Source organism: Gymnodraco acuticeps, unplaced genomic scaffold (genome assembly GCF_902827175.1).
Source record: "Gymnodraco acuticeps unplaced genomic scaffold, fGymAcu1.1, whole genome shotgun sequence".
Lineage (NCBI taxonomy): Eukaryota > Metazoa > Chordata > Actinopteri > Perciformes > Bathydraconidae > Gymnodraco > Gymnodraco acuticeps.
In genome coordinates, this window is record NW_022992149.1 from 285,656 (window position 1) to 312,602 (window position 26,947).

Sequence of the window (26,947 nt, forward strand, 5' to 3'; positions counted from 1 at the left end):
GGATCACATTATTTAATTCATAGTGGGGTCAAACTGAATATCTTGCTGTTGTTACCATGGCTCCGTTGAAATATTTATGATCCCAGATAGAGATATAAAGCTGTCTTCGCTTCAGATTGTGCCTTGACAGGTGCAGAAGAAGCAGCCCAGGCACACAGAAAGGGAACCTCAGATGGATTGTACAGCAGTGGTTCCCTGTTTATATATGTTTGCACCATCAGAGCTTCTACAGGAAATACCACAACGTTCTCAACTTCATGTCAACTGTGGGAGACCCTCGTATCATTTGTTTCTAATTATTTCCCCCTGTGATTCCATCTCAGCCAAAATGTGAAAACCAGGATGAAACTGTTATTGGTGACTGGTTCAATCTTATTTTCAACTGAGGATAATATTTTAATTCATGTCACTTTTTACCATTTACCATGTCTATATTTAAACATGTTATATATATGTATCTTATTCAACTTTGCATTCTAGCTTACTTCAAAACAATGCATCGGTGCTGCGGTTGAAATAAAAGAACTCAGGCTACACAGATTAGAATGTGATAGTTTTCAACACAGAGCAAGATATCATAATTATATTTAAGGCCACTTGATCATGCTATAACAGAACCATATTATTTTTATATAAAGAAACTACTTGTAAACAAATAAATAACTTTAAATATGTTTATTTCAATTTTTACATTTTTCAATAATAAACTACAAGATCACTAAAACCAATTATTCAAATATTTATATTCTATACCTGACAAATGAAAAAAAGTCTTCTTGTACTATAACACCCATTCAACATAATTGTCGTCATACGCTCATCCTTCTGTCTGTCTAGCTGATAGGAGCACCTGTTGTGACCAGATTAAAATAGGCGCCCTTCTTGGCCATGAGAGTATCATGTGTGCCTTGTTCTATCACGGCACCATTAGACATCACTGCTATGATGTCCGCATACTGGATACTAGACAGCCGGTGAGCGATGACGATGCAGGTTCGTCCTTTTCTCACCTCATCCAGGGCAGACTGCACCATCTGCATGAAAACAGAGCTTAGTCAGGAACCCTTAAGCAAGTATGTGAAGATTTAGATGACACAAATAAATACTCATACAAGGGAACACCTTGCTTTGTGTTTATGAGTTTTAATGTTGTTTATAATTGTGTTACCTGTTCACTCTCTGTGTCCAGGGCAGATGTAGCTTCATCTAGTAGCAGGATCTTTGGGTTTCTGACGATGGCCCTGGCTATGGTGATGCGTTGTTTTTGTCCTCTTGACAACTGGGAGCCGTGGGTACCAACCTGAGTCTCATATTTCTTAAGATTTGTATATGTGTTGAGAAAAGTGGGGAGAGCAAAAGGTCACAAAGTAAACATTCTGGTCAAAATGTACAACTAAAATAAAAATGGTTTCTATTGTTACAATTTTGCGTAAACTTGACTTTCTAGTTGGGTAACAAATCCGACAGTCACATACATTCAAATCCTGCATACATGCTTCAGATTAGGGCGACAGTTGAGATTTAAAATGGATATATTGTGCTCATTGTGATCCCTAATTTCATAATTGAAGACGTTTACATGCTTCAACGTTATAAAACATTTTTAGCCTATTCATTTGTTCATACTGTCTGACTGAGTATACTCTGTCCTAAACGCTCCATTTTAGCATCCACCTTACATTACCAGACTTTAACAACTTACTTGTGGTAGCGTCATCACAAAGTCATGAAGGTAGGCTTTCTTAGAAGCCTCAACAATCTCTTCCATGCTGACATGGCATGTATTATTTCCGTATTGAATATTCTCCGCTATGCTGCAGCCAAACAAAACTGGCTCCTGGGACACTATGCCAATCTGGGATCTTAGGAAGGGCACATTGACATTTTGAGATGGGCGGCCATCAATCAACTGAAAAATGAAATATGACATAATTAGGACTTTGGTTTGGATAAACTCATTTTGTGATTAGTAAAATGAATGTCTGAAATGGGTAACATACCACACGTCCTTGATCAGGGTCATAAAACCTTTCCAACAGTTGAACACTGGTGCTTTTTCCACAGCCGCTGCTTCCAACAAACGCCAAAGTCTGACCAGGCTTCACAGACACAACCAGGCCGTTCAACACTTGCACATCTGGTCGAGTTGGATAGGTGAAGTTACAATTAAGGAACTGTATTTCACCTTTGAAGTTATCCTAAATATGAACAAATGAGATTAATCATCTCAAGGTAACATCATCACAACATGGCATCCCATTCTGATGTCTTAATGATTGAATTCACCAACCCATTTCTCTCCAACTGCATGGCTTGTGCTGATTTTGGGAATTCTGTCCAATAGTTTGAAAAACTGAGCAGCAGCTATTTTGGCCTTGGAGTAATCTGGAGTGAAGGAGGAAGCTTTGCCCATTGCTGTCCCACTCAATATTACAGCCAGAATCACCCTGGTAATCACAAAACACCAAATACAGTACATTTAAACATGGAATTAAAAAAAATACAGATTTCCTATTGAAAGATTTTGACCAACCTGAAGACATATGTGTACAGTAATCCCTCAGAGCTAACCAGGTGGCCTCCATATCTAAAGGAAGCAGCGTATGCCATGAAGTGGAGACACTGGGAAAAACCAAAACAAAGCCCATGGATGTTGGCTTTCTTTATGGCAGATATAAATGGAAGCTCCAGTTTCTGCTCATACGATTCCACAAAAAAGGTCTCTTTGTTTAAGCCTGCAATCGTCCTGATGTTGGAAAGAGCCTCACTGGATACCTGTGGGACAAAGTTATGATCTTTAACTGTGGCCATTGGTTTCTCAGGGCAGTGTATAGATCATTTGGGCTCGATGGCGAGCTTACTTGGCCTGCTTCTTCCATGGATTCTCTATCTTCATTTACAAAACTTGTCAGCATTTTGGCTTGGAAAGCTCCAGACATTCCGAGTAGTGGCAGGAAGCACATAATAACCAAAGTTAACTTCCAACTATAGATAAAAGCAATGATGAAAGACGCTCCAATGCAGGTCAACGAGCTCACGATCATGCCAATCTGAGATCCTGTTGCCTGTAGAAGTCAAACAAGCAATTTGCACAACAGTGTTGAAATTACACCACCAACCATTTGCTTTTCTGTGTTATATACTGTATAATGAGAAAAATAGATACACACATGTAAATCCGTCACTTACCCCCTGCACCATGGATACATCAGAGGCCAGTCGGGTGGTCAGAGCTCCAGGGCTGTTTGAGGGATCATCAAAAAAGCCAATCTCCTGACTCAACATGGCCTGGAAGCCCACTTTCCTCAGACGGCGGGTCAGCAGCTCTCCAGACTTAGCAAAAGAATATCCCTAAACAACAAATCAGAGTCAACACTACATTTACAGTAAAGGATGCACAATGTTGATGGCCAGTCATCGGTATTGCCAACCTAAACGTTTTTTAAATGCAATTTGGGCATCGGCCACATTATTCACATGAGATACAAACTGTTGACTACAGTGCAGCAAGAATTATAGCTGCAGTTCATTTTTGCACATACAAATCAACAAAAACCCACATTGTGCATCCCTGGATTATACTGTTGGGCTTACTCCTATATCACATTGGTAAAAAGATATATACTGAAATGTAATGTAAATGTTTTAATTATGTGGGAAATTCTGATACAAACCTGTAAGAACTGGAAGAAGAAACTAGCCACAGCCACAATGCAAAACAGAACACATATACTGTTGATTTGTTCCCTCTGTTGGTTCAAGTCAGCTATGGAAAATGTCTGCAATACAAAGATCAGAAAGGTCATTTGCAATTCAGTCAACTACATCAGCTTGTTAAACACAGCATAAGGAATTTAAGTTTGTGAAATACGCTATTCTTACCCCAAGAATTTGGCTAAACAGGATAGCATAAACAGGGGTGACAAAGCCATTGATAGCAGCTCCTATCGAGCCCATCAGCATGTAGGGCCATTCTGGTTTGTTGTATTTGAGGATACGTGCTACTGGGGCAGGCTCTACATGTTCGTCTGCAGCATCCTCAGATTCCTGTTAAAAATACACATGGGAGCTATTTATTTCCACATCAAGTCAGTGTACAGTATTATAGGGCATCAAAGTAAATCTCAGTACCTTTTCTGGTATGAACCCGTAGTCTGAGGGGATATTGAGGCTCTCTGATAATGCGTGAATGGACAATTTGCTTTCAGATCTCAGTCGAACAGAGCCCCTAGAGTAGTACATTTAAGAATTATTTGTATTTCATTATAAGTTTTTTTTTTTTTTCCCCCTGATTTTATCTTTTTGAGCTGGATTGACTTTACCTTTGACTTGATGTGCAGCTCAAACTGTTCAGATGAATGGCATCTTCATGAGCTTCACTGATTGCATCTGAGAGAAGAAAAAAGCATGTCAATTAGGCTTAGGTCAAAGTATTGGCGATTATTTAGCTCTTAAGCAGACACTAAAAGGCCTTCAAACAATGTGTAGGACTGCCCACTGTCTCCTGGGATGAAAGCGTCCTGCAGAACAACAATAATAATGATTAGTAGCTTCAATGAATATCAGCCTTAAATAAAACTTTACCTTTACTTTTGTTGGATGTGCCTTGGCTCTGCAGGGTGACCAGGGTAAAGTAGACACCTTGCCTTTCTATTAGCTCAGTGTGTGTTCCTCTCTCCACAGCCTGTCCATGCTCAAAACCAATGATGATGTCGGCATTTTTTATCGTGGAAAGACGATGAGCTATAGAAATTGTTGTCCTGCCCATGCGCACCTGCACATTTTGAGAATGTCATTCCACAAATTCAGATTTTTTTTGCTGAGGTTAATCGTTGAAGTGAACTCAATTATGTTGACTAAAGCCAAAGAGTAACTTACCTTATCCAATGCCTCCTGGACAACAGCCTCACTCTCATTGTCTAAGGCGGATGTGGCCATATCGAGCAGCAGGATCCTGGGGTTTCTGATCAAAGCTCGAGCGATAGCAATCCTCTGCTTCTGTCCTCCACTCATCTGTCCTCCACCTTCTCCCACCATCGTGTCAAATTTCTGGTGGATGAGCAGCAAGAGGTTATTTTTAACTGATCAAGCTCACTGTATGAACTATAACTGATGGATTATCTTTAAATAAGTGTCTTAGTACCTGTGGAAGAGCCATGATAAAATTATAGGCATTAGCCTCTTTTGTCGCCTGGATGATGTCTTCCATGGTTACTCCAGGTCGACCAAACTTGATGTTTTCTGCGATGGTTGTCGCAAACAGCGCTGGCTCCTGCTCTACAATACCAATGAGAGATCTGAGCCACTGGGTGTTTAAAGTACGAATGTCATGCCCGTCCAAAGTCACCTGAGAATGAGAATAGAAAATGTTACATTGGACTGAAGCCTTCAAACTCTCCACTGGTGTCCTGTGTGTTTGTGCAGATGCTGGCAGATTTTTACCATTCCTCTCTTTGAGTCATAAAACCTTTGGAAAAGCTGGATTGTGGTGCTCTTTCCAGATCCACTTGGACCCACAAAACCTGTGGTTTCCCCTGCTTTGACCTGCATGCTTAGGTCATTTAAAATCTGGAAAAGTAGAAGGCTCATTATAAAAGTGAATATTTCAGGAGTGAGAAATGGATACAAAGATATGTATTGGAAGAAATGTACCTCGACTTCAGGCCGAGACGGGTATGAGAAAGTGACATTATGGAACTCAATGTCACCTTTGACTTTGTCTAACTTGTGACCTTCTTCTGAGAAATAATCCATTTCTGGTTTCTGTGAAAACACAGTAAACAATATTCTTTTTGAGGAAGATTCTTCCAATCTGGCTTAAATCTGCAAGTCTTAAGTGGTATCTTGAGGTTACCCGATCAATTGTGTCAAAGATGTTTTTTGCTGAGGCTCGACCTGAAGAAAAGGCCTCCAGGCACGGTGAGGCCTGGCCCAGGTTTATTGATGCAGCGAGTACTCCAAAAAACACCTGAAAAAAACGCAGCCACATCGTGAAACATATGCCACTGTTTTTAAAAAACGTATATCCTATAGTATTTAAAGTTTAATGCATTTATGTTTACATACCTGAATAAGAGTACCAGGAGTTAACTCTTTAGTGTCAATGACCAATTGAGCTCCATACCAAAAGGCCAGAGCGTAAAAAAAGAAAATGATGCTCAACATGAATCCTTGGAAAAGGCCAACGACGGCGCCCTTTTTCACACCCCAGGTGTGAGCCTCCTCAAGGTTTTTGTCATATCTGTATAATTGACCATTTCGGTTTAATTTCAAATCATGGCTTCTCATGTGAAAAGCACAAACATTTCTTGAAGTCTTACAAAACGACAAAATACCTTTCAGTTTCTTTTTTCTCCCCACCAAACGCTGCGACTGTCCTGATGGATGTCAGGACCTCGTCGGCCACTGCCCCGGCCTTTGCATAGGAACTGAGCTCTTGTCCGGTCAGCCTGGACACAGCCTTCAGCAACCAGAAAGAAAATCAGGCAACACATTTAACATATTTATTACGCATTTACTCTGCATCTGCTTATTGCACTGTACAATTATAGTTATAAACACTTAAACATATTTATAATGCTTTATAACAATAATCTTAAAACATTATAAAGCACTTTATAATTCTCATTTGTATCACTGATTTTTTAGGTGCATTATAATTCCCGCCATAGATATAACACATTGTAAAACAATTATAATACATTTGAATCCTATGATGATAAATCATGATAACTAACTAAGTGGCCATTGGCTGTATGGAGGACTATACATAATTAATTGTTTATCCTAGAATAAATATAATTTAATATAAATTGTCACTAAGTGACTAGCGGTTATAAAGTATTTAGATGCTTTATATTATGATTGGTCCTTATAAAGTGCTTTGTAAACTGTTGTGATTAAAGAGTGTATACATAGTTATAACCTGCGATAAGCTAATTCATAAGTATATTAATAATATATGGGCATTATATAAAGTGTTACCTAAACCTGCACAAAAACTGTACTGTATGCACTTTCATCCAGCAGTAAGAAATCGTTTTGGATTCACAACTTTACCACGGCCATGAGTCCAGCAGCTACTCCAATCAGCGGGCTCCCGGCTATGACAACCATAGTGAGCTTCCATCCTCCAATGAATCCCACCATGAAGCCACCCACAAACGCTGAGATCCTCTCAATGAAGTTAGACACCTGGTCAGCGATGGCATTGTTTATCTTGTTGATACCACTGTAAAGGAACATGAACACTATCTGTGAAAAACCTTTCCCCAGCTATGAGCTGATAACAGCCTGACCTGCAGATAAAGAGCAGAAACTCACTCTGTCATCCTTGTGTTCAGTTCACCCACTGAGTTACAGTCAAACCATCCGATCTCCATTCGCATTACTTTTCTGAAATAGGCCTTTCTCATTCTATCAATTTGTCTTGTGGCTGATGACACCCAGAAGAAAATCTATAGTGAAGAATGAGGGTGGTACAAAATCATTTCTTTGACATAAGATGGTAAACAACCCTAGGTAAGTAACACCATCTTAGGAGAAATGTTCCCTTTTAAAGTAAAGCAGAATATGCCAAGCATAAATACATACCTGAAAATAACTAGTAAACAAGACTACTACTCCAATTCCAGCATAGTAATATGCAAATATGGTCATCTTTGATTCAATATCGACCCTGCAGAGAGAATAAAATGAGTAACAGCAGCTTTTCAATTGTAACAATATACTGTTAACTAAAAACCTACCCACAGTACAGAGCGCTGTTTTCAGCTGGTTCATATATGGAGCCATTTTTCCAATAGATGGTGTTGTTGCTGCATTCCTTGCTTGGGTCTTGCAGTGTATCGATCTCAAGCTGGTACTCCACAAATATGTTTGTCATCTGGCTGAATACTAGAAGAATGAGAGGTAACGCTGCACCGTGTATGAAGGCACACAAACCCCCCACTACCATCATCACGATGTCTTTTCCAGTGGCATATCGAAACTGCAAAGAGGAATTTGTGGATTTTTAGAATAAACTATTATTGTCTTTCATTTCCACCCTCATTTTTAATGATCAAATCAAAGATAGGAACAGTACAGTGGTGTGGAGAGGTAAGAAAATGACCCAGATCCTTTTCTCAAAGTACCATAAATGTCACACTGTGACACACATTTCAAGTACAAATCCTGCAATTCAACAAGTGTGTTAAGCGTATACAAGTTTGCAACACATATAGAAATCATTAAGTAACTAAAAATACATAATTTATGTTGAGGTAATGACAAATCACATATGTATATATAACAAAACGGCACGCACGTCAGCACTTAACAAGTATTTCGTTATTTACGTGGATTGAATGACTTTTTAAAAGTCACTCTGTCATATGAATGTTAACAAATGAATTGCTTCATGACTGTTCATGAAAAATACAAGCAAAGATAATGTATTTACCAGCTGAAAGTATCCAACACTCAGTGCCTTTTCTTTTTTCTTCTGAACTCTGTAACACATGTAAATTAAAGTCAGCCCCAGGAAAATGTCACAACTGCTAGCATTTGTCAATACTGCGTAACATACTTACCCATTTCTGAGTTTCCCTACAGAGATAGACGTACACATGTATCAAGCTACACTTAGATAGATGGGTTCTTTCTTTTTTACAAAACTGTACAATTATTGTGCACATTTTTTCTGCAAGGAAAATGTATCACTTACTACTTTCTTCTTCCCCGTGTGTAGATTTGATCGATTTATTCATGTCTGCTGCCCTGACTCAGTCAGGTGTGTCCTCACAAGGCAACTGTGAATGACAAAAATATATATACATCATATGAATGTTAATCAATGGAATCCATGGTCCGGTGGGACTCAAGAGAACCAGGTTTTATGACAAATGTATGTTCACGTAGGCCTACAATCAGGGTAGGAATTTTACGACGGTCTGACCTTTATGCCCCTCGAATAATTGTACGTCCTACGGGCCACCATGGCCTTTGTGCACCATACACTGTTAAAATCTCGAAGTTGCTTTAAAAGGTGTCAGAGCAGTGGTCTGGGGCCTCATGTATAACGCCGTGCGTAGGATTCACGTGGGAAGGTTGCTTACGTAGTAGAAATCCGAAAAATAGGTCCATACATTTTCCGCCACTTCCCGATTCACCAAACATTGCGCACCGGCGAGGAAAGTGCGTACAGCACTTCCTACGCCGGTTTCCCTTTATAAATCACAACCGACTCGAAATGCGGTGCAGCTTTTGCGGGCTTCACGTAACGCCCATATTTGCCTATAAATAGTCAAAGAAACGCTCATTCATTCTGACTGACTTTATGAAGAAGATCGCAGGAAATGACGACAGAACAGCTAAAACAGACATCTCACGCCGTGTCAGATGTGGGTTATTTTGGGGAGGTGGAGATAAATCATATTGTTTGGTGGATGCAGTTTGAACCAGAGTAGCAGCATGGAGGTCGGATCGTCACCAAAATAAATAAATAAATGGCCCGAAATAGGTTAATGACAAAAACAATACACATAGCCTTCCTCAGGCAGTGTGTTTGTACCGGGGACAGGAGACCCCCCCTTGATGAGAGACTGTAAGAAGTGATCGGGGAATCCCTCCGGAGTGGAGTCATGACGACTGGATCTGAATTATGTTTTTGTATTTGGTGGTTTGTGTTCCAGCTGTCGATCAGCTGTGCGCAGCGTCTCCACTGCAGCCTGTGCGTCTCAACCCCCCCCCCCCCCCCCGCAGCAACCCTATATCCACCAGTTAAAGGAAATACAACTAATGTGTTGTGTTATATCAGATGTACAATTTACCACATATGGTGTTCTTAGTTTCCATACCTCCTGTGTTTTACGAGCGACTTATCAAGTCTTGGCAAACGGCATAAAACACGATTAAACGTGATAGTATATAACCATGCTCGTATCTACAACCTATAGAAATGCAACACGTCGTCAGTTTAAAGTAATGCTGTCCTCCTGCTTACCGCATCATTTATGAGAAAACATTTCATAACATTAACAGAACATATTCGAGATGGTTTTCAATAACATATCCGTATTTATTTATTTCTCCAAGTTATGTTTTTGTGTGCACTGAGGAGTCTCAAACAGGCGTTTGTTTAATCATTTTAAGATTGGCTTTAATCAATGTTTGAAAATGAAAGCGTATATCGCTTTATAAATGAGGCCCCTGGTCTCTGAACTGCATTATGCTGCGTTCACAACGGGGTTAACTAATCGCTGGAGATTGCCCGCGGTTGTCTGTATTTACACCTGTCATTCTAACACAGTGGTTCTCAAAGTGGGGGGCGCGCAGAGGCATGACAGGGGGGGGGGGGGGGGGGGGGGGGGGGGGGCGCGAGAGACCAGGAGGAAAAATGGTCATTAAAAATAAAAAATAAATTTAAAAAATCATAATTTGAAAAATTATTGATTCGAAAATAATATGATACAGAACAGTACTATTACGTCTGGGTCTCTGTGTTTCATTAAAGCTCGGCTCTGTGTGTGTGTGTGTGTGTGTGTGTGTGTGTGTGTGTGTGTGTGTGTGTGTGTGTGCGTGCGTGCGTGCATGCGTGTGTGTGTGTGGAACGAGCCATTTTGTGTGTGTGCGCGAGAGAGTGCACCGGTACCGGAGATCGTTGTTGTTAGCTTCTGGTGCTAGCGAGCTACGCTAACGGATATAAGGAGTTTTTTCAACAACAAAGTGGAGAGAGTCCTCTCCTGTCAGACTGAGAGGCTCAGTGAAGTAAAGGACTCTCTGAGTGTTTAGATAGTTAACTTTAGTCTAAGTTATATCAGTGGGTCTCAAACGTTTTGATGTAAACAATTATTTCCGAGGCACACGTTTATATGATCATTATAGTTATAAAAAAATAAGAGAATAAATTAAAAACAGGTATGAAATACTATATGATAGTAAAAAAAAGAATAAAGTTGAAAAGGGTGATTTGTAAAATATCCATAAAGAAAAAGTAAATCTGTTTCCAGTTCTGTTTCATATGGATGTTGAGAGATGTATCCATAGATCTCTTAATGTTGCTCTCAAAGTGCACCAGATTGATGCATTTAACTTCAATATTTAGAAATAAATCTTCCCGGGGGAGCTTGCCCCCCTATGTTAGGTTCACACACACCACCTATAAAAATAGCACTTGACCCCTGCTTACACCTATATGCCGTGAGCTGATTATCGAGCCTTCATTGTAACAGTCACACTGTTACAATGAAGTCAGTGCTGCGTTTGACACTGTTGACCACAACATATTACTAGACTGACTGGAGAACTGGGTGGGACTTTCGCAAACAGTTCTAAATTGGTTTGAATCCTACTTAAAGGACAGAAACAACTTTGTTTCTATAGGTAAATACACATCTGAGTTGACAAATATGACATGTGGGATACCTCAAGGCTCCATCTTGGGGCCTCTTCTCTTTAACGTCTACATGCTACCACTGGCTCAGATAATGAAAAACAACAAAATAAGTTACCATAGCTATGCAGATGACACACAAATTTACGTAACAATTTCACCAGGAGACTATGCTCCAATTCAAACACTGAGTAAGTGCATTGAACAAATCAATGACTGGATGTGTCAGAACTTTCTCCAATTAAACAAAGATAAAACTGAGGTAATGGTTTTTGGAGCCAAGGCAGAACCTATAAAAGTTAGCGCTGAGATTCAGTCTGCAATGTTCAAAACAACAGATAAAGCCAGAAATCTAGGTGTAGTCATGGACTCTCAACTGAGTTTCAACAGTCACATTAAAAGAGTTACTAAATCAGCCTACTATCACCTAAAGAATATATCTAGGATTAAAAGACTAATGTCACAGCAGGATTTGGAAAAACTTGTCCATGCTTTTATCTTCAGTAGACTGGACTACTGCAATGGTGTCTTCACAGGTCTCACTAAAAAATCTATTAGAAAGCTGCAGCTGATTCAGAACGCCGCTGCTCGAGTCCTCACTAACACTAAGAAAGTGGATCACATCACTCCTGTTCTGAAGTCTTTACACTGGCTTCCTGTGTGTCAAAGAATAGATTACAAAATACTGCTGGTGGTTTATAAAGCACTGAATGGTTTAGACCCAAAATACATTTCTGACCTCCTGCTAAATTATGAACCATCCAGATCTCTCAGGTCTTCAGGGACTAGTCAGCTTTCTGTCCCCAGAGTCAGAACTAAACATGGTAAAGCAGCGTTCAGTTATTATGCTCCAAATATCTGGAACAAACTCCCAGATCCGGTGCAACTCTTCCTACTTTTAAATCCAGGCTGAAGACTTATCTTTTTGTCGCTGCTTTTAATTGAACTATTCATATCTTAGACTGCACTGTAACTTTTATCCATGTATTTTTTCTTTTAATGTTTATTTTATTAGCTTCTCTTTTTAATGACTGATTTTAAATGCCATTTTCTTAATGTCTTTCATTTTTTGTAAAGCACTTTGAATTGCCTTGTGTTGAAAAGTGCTATATAAATAAACTTGCCTTGCCTAGCCTATATGCGTGCCGTGGGGATTGTTGCAGTAGAAAATTCCACTGTAGCGACCGGTACATTAATCGGAAAGCCTAAATGTTTGAGCACCCTCTATGAAACGTCAAGCTACCCCACAGCACCCCCAAAAGAAATCTCTGGCGCCGCCACTGAGCCTGACTATTTGTGTTGGGGGGGCCCGACTTTTTTTTTTCTCCAAAGGGAGGGCCTGACAGAAAAAGTTTGAGAACCACTGTTCTAACAGGACGCGCTGGAGAGGGGGCGGGGCTTATATCCATGTAAATTCTGTGGTAGATACCAACTACAACAAAATTAACATATTTGACCATGATTTAATTGTAATACACGTTTCAAAATGAAGCCGAAATAAATAAATATGGATAACGGTTAGTAAAAACCAAGAACTAATGCCTTGACAATTGTACAGACAAGACGGCAGGCAAAAAACCCATAGACTGTATATGAAAAACCTTTTCAAATGCGTTTTTTCTGAATGCAGAGAACAAATCGATCAGGCTAAACTAACCTGTAGCTGCTCCGTCCAAACTCACAACAACGTCCTAAAGACAGAAATAAAGCAGCGACTGTATTCGCCATGACACAGACAGTCTGTGTGTTGTTCATATTTAACTTTTGTCCAGTTTCTGAACAGATATGAGGAGCTGTGAGCTCGTTGTCCTAACAGCTAACGGCTGATGTTTTGGTTTTCTGATTCAACGTCAGTCAGTGGCTGAGATTCTCACTGATTGGCTACCGCGAGAACGCGTCACGTGAATTTGACGCTCGAGTTGAAAAAATTAATTAAAGAGACTCTCGTAGGCACGCACACGCACAAAGACTTTCGCATTTCAAAGTATTGCTTGTTCATACAGTTCACTGTATTCTTCAGCTTCACTGTGCACTGCTGAATGATGTATGTGCAGAGTTTGACCCTTGAAGGTTGTTTCTTCTGCTCTGAAATGGAATATATTTGTTACATATTAATATAATTTTAGATTTTTTGGTTTAATTTTGGATTTGTGAATGGGAGAAGTAGCTAGTAGGCCAGTAGATAGAAAACATACCAAACACTAATTATTCAAAGTAGAGTATTTCATTTTATATACGGTAATACTAAGGAGGCATAGGCCTATTATAATGTTTTACATTATTGATATTAAAAAAGCGATTTGTTTTCCGTGTCATTCGTGTGTTTTTCTTATCAGAAAGTGAAATTATTTATTGGTAAGCTCCAATGTTTTCCCTCAATGGCCTTTGTGCCCTGGCATGTGGCCTTTGTGCCCTAAAAAAACGTGTGGCACCAAAGGCCCCTAAAATGACGAAATTCCAAGCCTGCCTACAATTCTAGATAAAAAAACAAAACGGAATTGAAATCTTGAAAAAACACTGCCCGTCTACACTACAGGCGTCGAAAAAGCTTGAAGCTGGGCGTGTCTGAGGCTTCGTGATTTTTTGTGAGCAACGCGACCAACAACCAATCACATGAATCTCCCGCCCCCGACATACAAAGCAATAGCAATGTTAAAACGAAGTAAACTGGATATAAAATCCCCAAACAGGCGAAAACCTACCAGTTTCACCCACTGTCTCTGCCACCTCCCTCCATGCCTCGCTCCTCCGGTTTGTATCCCGGTAGATGAACAGAGACTGATCATACAGCACCGGGTGATTCACTACCACTATAATGAATTTTCCCTCAATTTTTTTGAATATGAGGAAATGACCTGCGTAGTCTCTCCCAGCATACACGCGGTTTGATTGGCTAGCTTGTACTTTGCAAATTTGCATAAACGGGATTTCATTGGCTGACGCCAGCTTCGAGCAAGCATCGAGCCTCAAAAGTTGAACATTGTTCAACTGTTGATGCCGATAGACGCTCGCGATGCTTGCAACGCCTTGCCATGCTACCCATAATGCAGTTCGGCGAAGTTTGAAAATATCCTACGTCACCCCATTCAAATGAATGGGCGAAGCGTTGAAAGCATTTTTTGACGCCTGGACATTACTTTTAGACACATAAATAAGTCAATGGATAATACAAATGTTTTACTATAACAAAGTGTCCGTTTTCATCCAGCAGCATCAACATAAGAAGTGAAGAAAAATAATCATGTTACCAGGGAAACCTAAATTAAATATTTGTACCTTGTAGGGGTGTAACGGTTCACAAACATTTCGGTTCGGTACGTACCTCGGTTTTTTGGTCACGGTTCGGTTCGGTACGTTTTCGGTACAGCAGCATTTTTTTTCACAAAACATATATATATATATTTTTATTATTATTATTAAACTGTGAATAATGTATTCACTCAAATAAATACAAAATATAATAAAATAAACATTAAGGTGCAGCATTTCGATGAACTGAAATAATCTGTATTTGAACTGTACTGTACTAGCACCTAAGCAGCCAGTTTGACATTAGGACTTGCTTGTCATTGTATTTTCATGTTTTTTTAAAGAAAAATTAACTTGTCCACATTGCTTGCCGAAAGGGAAGATCTGCTGGCACTAACAATGTCTCCTGATGTGGAGAAAACCCTCTCGCTAGGGACAGAGGTAGCAGATACAGCCAGGTAGCGCTTTGCTAACATGGCAACATAAGGATATTTGGTGTTTGTAATAGCTTTGGCTCGGTCTGAACTCTCTGCGAGTGGCGGAGGCTTAAATGCTAGTGGGAGTTGGGTTTGCACTTCAGTCTTTTTTCTTTTGGTACCGGTGATATTCACGTTCGGGTGATGCCTTTTCAAGAGTGTGCAAGTTTGATGTATTGCCAGCCGCGTAACCAATTTTAGTTGAACAATGCCGACAAACAGCTTTGGTTCGGTCCACCTGTCTTTGTCCGTCATCCTTGTACGTAACTGCGAAACCAAAATGTTCCCAAACCGGAGACTTCAATGATGCTGGAGGATTTTCGAGCTCAACTTTATCTGCGTTCGCCATTAATTTTTGACAGTTCCTCAAATTACTGACTACATATGAACGCATCCCTCTGACCAGCTCTCATAGTAGGCTATGCCTCTCATCCAATGAAATGACTTGCTCGCTCTATGACGCGTTGAACCCAATGTGAGCAAATTACTCTGAATGCTGCGACGCAGCACCTGAGATTACTTCCAAAAAGTTATTCACGTTCTCAATTTTTTACGTTTAACGTTATATTCGTTCGGTACACTTCGGTACACACCTGTACCGAACCGAAGGGCCCGTACCGAATAATTTCGGTACGGGTACGTGTACCGTTACACCCCTAGTACCTTGATTAACATAAAAATACAAATATTTGAGGGAATTTCTGGTCGATCATGAACACAGCATAGCAATTTAAGGATTAGAAAAGCAAAATACTGTACCTGGACTACTCACTGGTTCCTTCAGAGATCCATCAACACAACTGAGGCTCATCATAGTAAACCTGCCTCTCCTTTCCCATTATCTACACCTCCTCTTAATAATAAGAGGAGTGGCAGCAATATAACCCGTACTAATCTTCCTTTGTAAGGTTACATTTCATCACTAAACCAAGTTCATTGACTCTTATTAGATATACCATTGTATCCTTGATAACAAACCTAGGAACTTTTAAAATCTGAAATTGACCAATAAAGCATCCCTTAGTATTACTGGGTTCACCGGTTTAAATAGTGTGTGAATGGGTTAATGAGTATGCATTACCTCTTAAATCTTCTTTATTTTGTATGTATATTTATTATACATTTCTCAAGGTTAAATCCCCAAAGTAGTCAATGGTCTCTAGAGAAAAGGAAAATGCCCCAAAAATGTGCAAATCTAGAAACATTTTGTATCCATCACATTCACCCTCTTTAAGATGTACATATTATATCCAGAACGTTTCTACACATTAACATAATTCCATTGCTTTTAACAGAACAACTCTATTTCATGTAAGGGAGCTGATCATTTCAAAGTCACAATTATAGGAGATAAACATACATGGACCAGGTATAAGTCCAACTGAGAATATAAATGCTCTTTTTTGGAAAGGGCCCTGTCCAAGAAGTTGGAAGCAACAATATTTAAAAACGAGATACACATTTTAAAACATGTAAAAATAAATACTAAGTATTTCAGATAACATGCCAATATACATACAAAAATACCATAAAATGGTTTGAAAACACACCAAAAACATGCATTATTAGCTTCCAGTACACTTAACAACATGCACACTAAGGTTAAAAGACATTAATATAACACAGTATCACCTACAGCAGGATCAGATATTCAACACGGCCAATAGGAAACAGGTCTAGTTTGTTAAGCAAGTGAAATTAATAGTATTCTTAGCTTAGAGTCTAAGCTAACTTTTTGTTTTTGGTGTGGTTCTCCCCCCACTTTGAGAACCACTAGCTTAGACAAACAGCAAAACTGCTGCAACCTTTAACGGCTGATTCCAGTTTGTCTGGTTTGTCTCTGAATGCACAAATGCTGTTTGTATAGCTGGAGATACCAGACAAAACTTTGCGTCGCACCTGACAAAGAGGGCGCATATCATGCCATTGATTCTGAATCAGACAATTCGTTTTTTGACAAAGAGCCTTAATAGACCAAACCCAAATGTTGCTGTTTCAAAATACAGCAATGTTACTGTTGAATGCCGAAGTGAAAAAACATTCAAAGAATAGCACTTTTAGGAACATTCTCAGATCGTTCCCTAAAGACAACAAAAGTAAACATGTGTCTTGTTTTCTACAACATGGTGGAGGAGACTGCCTTTCTTTGCATTTGCTGTTTCAATGCACAATTGTGTTTGGCAGCTTGTTTGGTGCCAGCATTGAGCAATATAGGTGTTAAAATATACATTGCAGCAATAAAGGTACCAACAGGAGCTTGAGTCAATGTATTTCATCAACTTAATTCAACTTTAGGTACAGCGCCTAATCGTTGGATGTATGTATTCATTGATTTTGAATTGATTGAGGGAGATAAGAGTGTCATACATTTGAACATGTATTCATATCGTATGTAGAATAATTGTACCCGGTAAGTCCCAATCCCTCCCTTCTCTGGTAGAGAACATTTACTTTAGAAAAACAGTAAAATACAGTAAGATGGAAGAGGGAGATAGAAAATAAAAATGTGCAAGAAGCACAAGTCAGTTAAATCAGAGAAAAGGGGGCAAACAGCTTCAAAATAGTTCACTAGAAATGCAAATAATGTACTCTCATTCAACACTTAATATAACTTGCGCCATTTCAACGTCGAGTCTATGGGTATCCCAACGTGTTACAACACTGCAAGATTAATCAAAATAGAAAAATAATATCACTACTCCAATTAAAGATTTAAACATATCCCTGATTAATGGCTGGTAATGTAGCAATGGCCACCACATTTTACATAATTATTTGATGGCCAGCAGCACTCTTCAGGTTTTAATCAGGTTTAACCAAATACAACAGTTGGGTGTGGGTCTTTTATATTGATCTAAAGAGATGTTAATTAGAACTAGTTTCACCTGAAAGAACCACTCTGAAACTCTTGACACATGGTCGATCCATCCATCCATCTTCTCCCGCTTATCCATGGTCGGGTCGCGGGGGTAGCAGTTCCAGCAGAGAGCCCCAAACTTTCCTTTCCCTGGCCACATCAACCAGCTCTGACTGGGGGATCCCAAGGCGCTCCCAGGCCAGCGAAGAGATATAATCCCTCCACCTGGTCCTAGGTCTACCCCTTGGTCTCTTCCCAGCTGGACGTGAACACCTACCTAGGGAAGCGCCCAGGTGGCATCCTAACTAGGTGCCCGAACCACCTCAACTGGCTCCTTTCGACGCGAAGGAGGAGCGGTTCAACTCCGAGTCCCTCCCGGATGACCGAACTTCTCACCTTATCCCTAAGGGAGACACCAGCCACCCTGCGGAGAAAACCCATCTCGACCGCTTGTATCCGCGATCTCGTTCTTTCGGTCATGACCCATCCTTCATGACCATAAGTGAGGGTAGGAACGAAAATGGCCCGGTAGACAGAGAGCTTTGCCTTCTGGCTCAGCTCCCTTTTCGTCACAACGGTAAGGTAAAGCGACTGCAGTACCGCTCCCGCTGCTCCGATTCTCCGGCCCATCTCACGCTCCATTGTTCCCTCACTCGAGAACAAGACCCCGAGATACTTGAACTCCTTCACTTGGGGTAAGGACTCATTCCCTACTTGGAGTGGACAGTCTACATGTGCCAATTACAGAGGCATCACACTACTCAGCGTCCCCGGGAAAGTTTACTCTAAGGTGTAGAGGAAACTTCTGTGTAGCTATGCAGTGGGAGTCACCGACTCAGGAAGGAGACACGGGAAGAGCAGTAGCTTTGATGTCAAACACATGATGGTTTATTTGGAGTTAACGGCCGGAGGATTCACATCACAAGTCCAAGAGTCAGAGGTTCTGACTTCACGGTAGAGTTGCCACGTCAATTCTGGAGAGCCTCTCTCTTGCCAGCCCATCTAACTGGTTTCGCAGAGAGTAAACAACATATTTGAGGAGATAGCCTAAACAGTGTGGGAACACAGAGCTACTTGCCTCGGACACTTATGACCTCGAAGATTTTACCTTGGAGTCCACAAATACAGAGAAGGAAGTGTCCCAGTGTACCCACAACACAGACCATCTGTATCCCAGTATTGACCGGTCACAGAATGGGAACAATAACATTATTGGCTAAGCCGCCTGTGTCCTTAAAGAAGGTAAACAGACATCGAGGTTTGTCCTGTATGTTACTAATTGGCGTCTTATGATAATTATTTCCACAACATAAGGTACTCAAAAGGAGGGTCAGGCCGATTGTCGAACCTCAGATTGAGGAGGAACAATGCGGATTCCGTCCTGGTTGTGGAACAATGGATCAGCTTTTTACTCTCGCAAGAATCCTGGAGGGGGCCTGGGAGTACGCTTATCCGGTCTACATGTGTTTTGTAGACTTGGAGAAGGCGTATGACCGAGTTCCCAGGGAGTTACTGTGGGAGGTGCTGCGGGAGTATGGGGTGAGGGGGTCTCTACTCAGGGCCATCCAATCTCTGTACTCGCGAGAGCTGTGTCCGGGTCCTCGGCAGTAAGTCGGACCCATTTCCGGTGAGGGTTGGCCTCCGCCAGGGCTGCGCTTTGTCACCAATCCTGTTTGTAATATACATGGATCGGATTTCGAGGCGTAGTCGTGGGGGAGGGGGTCTGCAGTTCGGTGGACTAAGGATTGCACCACTGCTTTTTGCAGATGATGTGGTTCTAATGGCTTCATCGGTCTGCGACCTTCAGCACTCACTGAATCGGTTCGCAACCGAGTGTGAAGTGGCTGGGATGAGGATCAGCACCTCCAAATCTGAGGCCATGGTTCTCAGCAGAAAACCGATGGACTGTCCACTCCAAGTAGTATGTTGACACATGGTAACATTTATTTTCTTTTTATAATGGGTATAATATAACTATTTGAACTGATCATTTTTGAAAAAAGAATCAAGCAATATTAGCAAACGTTCTCATGTTCCAGATGATAAATAGTAAGAATTTCCGGAATTTATTTGTCTTTTTTGAGAAGTAAAAATAAAAATCTGAGAGGTCCAATGAAGGAAACGGGCATTTGCCTTGTTAATGACATTTTATCGATTTAAATGTGTTGGCAGTGTTTTGGCAAGATGTTGGACCTGACAGGGAAAGGAGGGAGGCGGGTATATATTTATATAACAATTAAGAATATTTTTAATTAAGAATATCTGAAAAACACACATTATAACAGAAAAAACAACAACAATGGGGCCAGACCATAGACTGGGCCAGACAGGTCCAAACAAAACAAAGAAACCCAGGAAAACTGAACAAGTACATACCCTATGGTACAGACCAGGGAGGACAGGGTCAGGTACAAGGGGACTCAGGCAGGGGCGTCGCCTGGACCTGGAAACATTCGCTACAGTCAAATTTTCTACTGCAAGACTCCCCAAACGCACATACACAATTGCGCCATCTAGTATCACAAAAGTATGCCTGCATTAGCTTTGTTACGGCAATGGATTGTGGGAGATTCTCATAGCACGTGAGGATCTCTTGAGGGTAAGGTGCCTGCATTATGTCGGTGGACAAAATGTATGTTTTTATTTTCTAAGGACAATAACGTACTGTTGTGTTTGTGTAACAAGCCCCGCTATGCAGGGCGCGATGACAGATAGTATTCCTGCAAAACAGGAGAAATTATGAACAACCAAATTCTTAGCTGCTCGTTTGGCGGGTCTTGCCAGAATTTATTATTAATTTGGCACACACAATTGTTAATGCCCTTAACCATTTGACACAACACACACACAATTGTTAATGCCCTTAACCATTTGACACAACACACACACAAAATACTTAGGATATAAACCCGGAAAATATGTAAGTACAAAATGTATAGGAGCTGTAAACAATTACATTTACTTGCATTCACTTTGATCAAAGCTCAGTTATGCTACATTAAAATAGCGACCGCCATTACACACACGCGCACACAGCAACCCAACCTGATCTCATCAGAATGCGTGACTCCACCACGCAACCTTAACACCACATTGCGTGGTGGAGTCACGCATTCTGCTACATTTGCGTGTCGGCACCACGCAAAAAACCCCAATGTAAAGTGAATGAGGCTCTTTTGTCGTGGTGCACACACGCATTTCTACAACGTCCCGCAGTGAGCTTTTATTCTATAAAACGTTTTTAAAATCTACTTTATAGCTTGTAGTAACTCACGGGAGGCTTCTTTTATTTTATTTGTATTCATAATAATTTGTATTTGTCGTCAGAATGTATTATGGTGCATTAGTTACGAATTTTTGTTCTCAAAAAACAGTGCATTGTGTGTAATACAACTGTGATTTTGATTAAATTAGTTAGTTTTTAAGGAAGGCCAGAGCTTCAGCTGTGTAAATAGATTGTTCCCTTTAGTTAACGTTATTTAAAAGATAATGATCATGTCCCCTTTATTGTATTACGAGCGTCCATTCCCATTGGATAACGGAGAATTTTACACCCGGAAGTGAGTATTCTCTTTACTGTCGATTGATTTTACAGTGATATCTGAACTACTCATCAACTCAAAAACACCAGATTATCCTTGTTAATTACACAACATTGATTGGTTTAAATTGTGTACAATGCTTTTGTATTTTTCCCCTTCGATTCGGAGAAACGAATATTTGTTCGGAGTTTTTGGATGGCAGAAGACACTACACTACCCAGAATCCTCAGCTATCGTTTGGGACTACACCATGTGCTTAGCTTGACAAACCCCGTGATCAGTCCCCAAGCTCTGTGATTGGATGTTGGAGTGGCAGTGCGCGAAGTTTACACGGAGCGTCAAAAAGCACCTTGAAATGGAATGAAACCCATCGACGGCACACTATTCAAAACAGGAATCGAACGTGTCCTATCCCCCCACCCCCCCTTAGGTTGCAGGCTCCTCCAACAGTGCAACACAATAAAACAGATACACAGAAAAAATAGTGAAATAGTGCAATAAGAGTCTATATACAAGATTGATTGGAATCTTTTTTAATTTTTATTTAACCTTTATTTAACCAGATAAAAGCATTGAGATACAATCTCATTTTCAATGCTGACCTGGCCAAGAAGTTAGCAACGTTACACATAACACATAACACACACATATAAAAGAGAACATAACTAAGAAAACAAAAGACAAAAAAGCAGTCACTACATTGTGAATATGATATATTAGATAAATAATTTCTAAGTAGCAGCCAGATGAATGTTATGGATGTTGTTTCTAAGTTCAGGTGTTTCATAGTCTTATGGCCTGTGGGATGAAGCTGTCCCTGAGTCTGGTGGTTTTAGTCCGGATGCTGCGGTACCGCCTGCCAGACGGCAGCAGACAGAACAGTTTGTGGCTGGGGTGATGGGGGTCTTTTATAATCCTGAGGGCTTTCTTTAAGGTTAACGTGGTGTTTTTACTCCACTACATTTATTTTAGTTACTTTACAGATTTGGATTAATGATGTGAAATATAAACAACCCTTAAATCAGACTTTAGTTACACCTGAGTAAAATTCAGTGAAGGTGATTGTCAAGTGCCAACAATCAGGAGAGATATTTGATAGTTGGTGCTTGAGAAGACTAAACATTTATCTGCAGATCCATATAAAGCATATTCATTACTCGTTATTCTCTAATCGTTCATTAAAGACTGCATATAATTGATATTTTGCACATCCCTTTCAAGATTTCAAGATTTTCAAAGGTTTATTGACATATCATATACACAACTACGGTGTAGTTATGCAATGAATGAAAAACTTGGGTCACAGGTTCCTCAACAGTGCATTACAAGACATCTATCAATATGTGTGTACCTCCACCATTAAACTGTCATATTCTGCACATTTCTTATACTATCTACATAAGAGTATAATTAATGTGTATAATATCAGTTAAAATAAATGCTTCAACATAGTTAACATTGCAGGAAAGTTGATTGTCAAGTTCCAAAACAAACCATGCAATATATTAGACGTTAAGCACTTTGTCAGGCTTAATATGTATCTGTAGATAGATACCCCCAAAGCTTTTTTCTTATTTAAAAGAAGACCTTAGCCTAAAGTATTCTTTAATGTTTAAATAAAGCCTTATTAGTTTGTCTGTTTTGCACATCCTCCTATCAGGCACTAAACTGTTTTGTTGTAGATATTATTTACAGTATCTTCTTGATATTTTCTATTCTATATTTATATCATTGACCTTCTACTTTCCCACTATTTTGTATGTACTCTTAATATTTAAATGTTTTCATCAAATATAACACATTCAAAAGTGCTTTACAAAAATGAAAGACATTAAGAAAAATGCATTTTAAACAGTCATTAAAAAGCAACATAATCTTCCTGCATTGCAATTACTCCAAACGTGTAATAACGTGCTTTAACCAGTAGGAGGTGCGGGTTAAAAAACTGTCAAGTTTAAAGTGTTAACAAAATAAAATATATTGCTGTTTCTGGTTTAGTTTACGACGGATATATGTTGTTATTGTTTTGATATTTGTAACAAAAGCGATGGAAAAAACCCACAGTAACACAGAAAAGATGGTCTTAACATGACCCAGCGGTCTAGTAGTTAATAAAAAACAATAATATCAAAACAGATTATTACTACTAACTTTATTGTGAAATTAAAACAGAACGGTAAAAGAATAGTTTCCGGTCTATTCTGATGCCCGATCTCTGTAGATCAGTGTTTCTCAAACTTTTTCATACCAAGGACCACTTAACCAATAAAAAAACACTCGCGGACCACCTAACTCCACAAATATCCAAAAACACATCGTTTTTTACAAATCGCCTGAAAATTGTACAAACAAGTGGCAACATGTGTGATGAAGGTGTTTATCTGGGTTATATCATGCAATCGAAAGTGAAACTTAAGCTCGCTCCATTGCGGAGATATTCCCACGAGAGTGCGGAAAACTTTAATTAATTAATTAATTAAAAATTTGAAATTTTACCAATATACTCACGGACCACTAGGGGGCGCTCACGGACCACCAGTGGTCCGCGGACCACACTTTGAGAAGCACTGCGTGTAGATAAATAAAGAACTACGATAGATGTGTAATATTTAATGCAGCCAAACCATTTATTACAATGCATTAATGTGATGACTTTCAAAGAGTAAAGCAAGCACTGCTGAATAAAGTATGATTTTATCTTTTACGAAACGTTTTTTTTTCATATGGAATGCAGTTGGAGGTCAACTAATCACAGAGCTTGAGGACTGATCACGGGGTTTGTCAAACAGAGCACATGGTGTAGTCCCAAACGATAGCTGAGGATTCTGGGTAGTGTAGTGTCTTCTGCCATCCAAAAACTCCGAACAAATATTCGTTTCTCCGAATCGAAGGGGAAAATACAAAAGCATTGTACACAATTTAAACCAATCAATGTTGTGTAATTAACAAGGATAATCTGGTGTTTTTGAGTTGATGAGTAGTTCAGATATCACTGTAAAATCAATCGACAGTAAGGAGAATACTTACTTCCGGGTGTAAAATTATCCGTTATCCAATGGGAATGGATGCTCGTAATACAAGAAAGGGGACATGATCATTATCTTTTAAATAACGTTAACTAAAGGGAACAATCTATTGACACAGCTGAAGCTCTGGCCTTCCTTAAAAACGAACTAATTTAATAAAAATCACAGTTGTATTACACACAATGCACTGTTTTTTGAGAACAAAAATGTGTGACTAATGCACCATAATACATTCTGACGACAAATAAAAATTATTATGAATACAAATAAAATAAAAGAAGCCTCCTGTGAGTTACTACAAGCTATAAAGTAGATTTACATTTTTATAGAATAAAAGCTCACTGCGGGACGTTGTAGAAATGCGTGTGTGCACCACGACAAAAGAGCCTCATTCACTTTACATTGGGGTTTTTTGCGTGGTGCCGACACGTAAATGTAGCAGAATGCGTGACTCCACCACGCAATGCGGTGTTAAGGTTGCGTGGTGGAGTCACGCATTCTGGTGAGATCAGGTTGCAGCAACCACGAGGCAGTCTCCTACGCAGCATTGAAGACAATAAATAACGTCCAAACACCACTTCAAACACTAGGACATCGACACAACACTACCGTGGATTCTTATAACACTTGTGACAATATGTACACAAAACTGACCTGCAAAACAGGAGAAATGATGAACAACCAAATTCTTAGCTGCTCGTTTGGCGGGTCTTGCCAGAAATTGAATGGCAAGCCAACGGCAGCACCGTCTCCACATCAGTCCGTTTACGGCAGGCGCAAATCACAACAAACCCGTTTACGGCAGTGTTAACCTGCCATCTACTGCCCCCTGCTGTCCATTGTTAAACAGGTTTCTAAAATGATATTAAATATAAACATACAATTGTGATCACACACTGTGTGGGTCACAATTGTTTAGTTTAATGTTAATTATGTAATGCTCACAGTCACAGCAATATGTTTTTTGTGTGATTGGCTATTTGCAGTGGCGAGCCGTGACTTTTATACCTAGGCCCTCTGACCCCCACCCCTTCCTTCGAGTTATTATGTCACAGCAGCGTATACTTCAGCGGAATATCAAAACAACGGCCCGGGGTGCAAAACGCATCAATGAAAGCGACCCTCTACCACACAAAACAACACCTGTAAATAACCCTATTTGTGTTCTTTGAAATTGAAAAGGATATTGCATTGTGTTTGTTACTTTCGTTGCAGTTGTATGTCTTAAGTGTAATTTGGCATGCTTTTATTTTGAAGGCGGGTTAACGCTGTTGACAGGAAGTTGTTGTTGCTATGGAAACAAGAAAAGTTGCACAGCGGGCGGAACTTGTCATAAAGTCCGCGATAATAACACCCACCCATTTAGAGGGAAGATATGATTGGTCAATTGTACTGTCATTTGACATTATTCTCTCGTTTTAGTTACTATAGCGGGCCCTCTGTGAATTCATAGCTGGACGTCCAACAGCTCCTCTCTTCACAGACTCGCAGAGAGGGGCTTCTTTCATGTAACCCTTCACATTCCAACAGAAACTGAATAGGCAGATTAGAAGGATTTATTTATTTGGAAATGTTATTTTAAATACAATTAAATCAAGTTATTTTGGTAAAACTAATGAAAAATATAACAAATGTTTTTAAATATTATTTTGTAGAATATCTTAGGCCCTCACAGAGTTTTTTTTAAAGGAGACCTATCATGCTATATTTAAATGATATAGTGTATGACCATACCTATATAAGGTATATTTATACATTTTATTTTTCAGAATACCAAACAGATCATTTTTTAGCCATGCCTCGTTTGCTCATTTTCGCACCACGGTGAATTTAGTTTTAGGTTGGATATTCGACGGACATTCGCGGACCCGCCAGCAGCGTCAGTTTCCCCTGCTGCTGTGTGTATTACGACGGGGAGATCTTCTCCGCGAAACGAGGCTTTCACTTAGGGACCATCAACAAATGACTTTTCAATTACACAAGAACATTTTTCTTTTTAATAAATCGACAGCTTCCCGATCGAGTGAATGTGAAGCAAATCCACGCTAGAGCATGCATTTGTTGAACACACCTCTCTTTATTGCATTTTAATACTTTAAATATTTTATATTAATATTTTGATGGAAAAATGAGCCTATTTCTTCAATACCTTCCAGGTCATGTGACCGATTTACTCAAAATCAATGTTGGGTCAAAGAACTACACTGGCTGCATAGGACACACCTCTTTTTATTGCATTTTAATACTTTAAATATTTTATATTAATATTTTGATGGAAAAATGTGCTTATTTCTTCAATACCTTCCAGGTCATGTGACCGATTTACTCAAAATCAACGTTGGGTCAAAGAACTACACTGGCTGCATAGGACACACCTCTTTTTATTGCATTTTAATACTTTAAATATGTTATATTAATATTTT

General features: G+C 39.7%; 1 protein-coding gene across 4 annotated transcripts; it reads right to left on the reverse strand.

Moving 5' to 3' along the window:
- Positions 1-660: 660 nt before the first annotated feature.
- Positions 661-25,288, reverse strand: abcb11a (ATP-binding cassette, sub-family B (MDR/TAP), member 11a). 4 transcript variants are annotated; one of them, XM_034204066.1, is made up of 28 exons: positions 25,179-25,288; positions 20,333-20,399; positions 8,708-8,792; positions 8,444-8,492; positions 7,749-7,990; positions 7,594-7,678; positions 7,324-7,457; positions 7,060-7,231; positions 6,336-6,460; positions 6,067-6,241; positions 5,855-5,968; positions 5,653-5,763; positions 5,443-5,568; positions 5,144-5,347; positions 4,879-5,049; positions 4,585-4,774; positions 4,323-4,389; positions 4,132-4,228; positions 3,883-4,047; positions 3,675-3,779; positions 3,190-3,351; positions 2,862-3,065; positions 2,534-2,775; positions 2,291-2,447; positions 2,001-2,198; positions 1,703-1,909; positions 1,169-1,315; positions 661-1,034 (listed from the first exon to the last, which is right to left on the reverse strand). In XM_034204066.1, exons 5-28 carry the CDS (start codon positions 7,958-7,960, stop codon positions 834-836), a joined length of 3,771 nt encoding a protein of 1,256 aa, XP_034059957.1. In that variant the 5' UTR covers positions 7,961-7,990; positions 8,444-8,492; positions 8,708-8,792; positions 20,333-20,399; positions 25,179-25,288; the 3' UTR covers positions 661-833. The 4 variants fall into 4 exon arrangements, with proteins under 4 accessions (XP_034059957.1, XP_034059956.1, XP_034059959.1 ...); XM_034204065.1 differs by lacking the exons at positions 20,333-20,399; positions 25,179-25,288 and adding exons at positions 8,574-8,589; positions 8,939-9,202; XM_034204068.1 differs by lacking the exons at positions 20,333-20,399; positions 25,179-25,288 and adding an exon at positions 15,859-15,909.
- Positions 25,289-26,947: the final 1,659 nt, after the last annotated feature.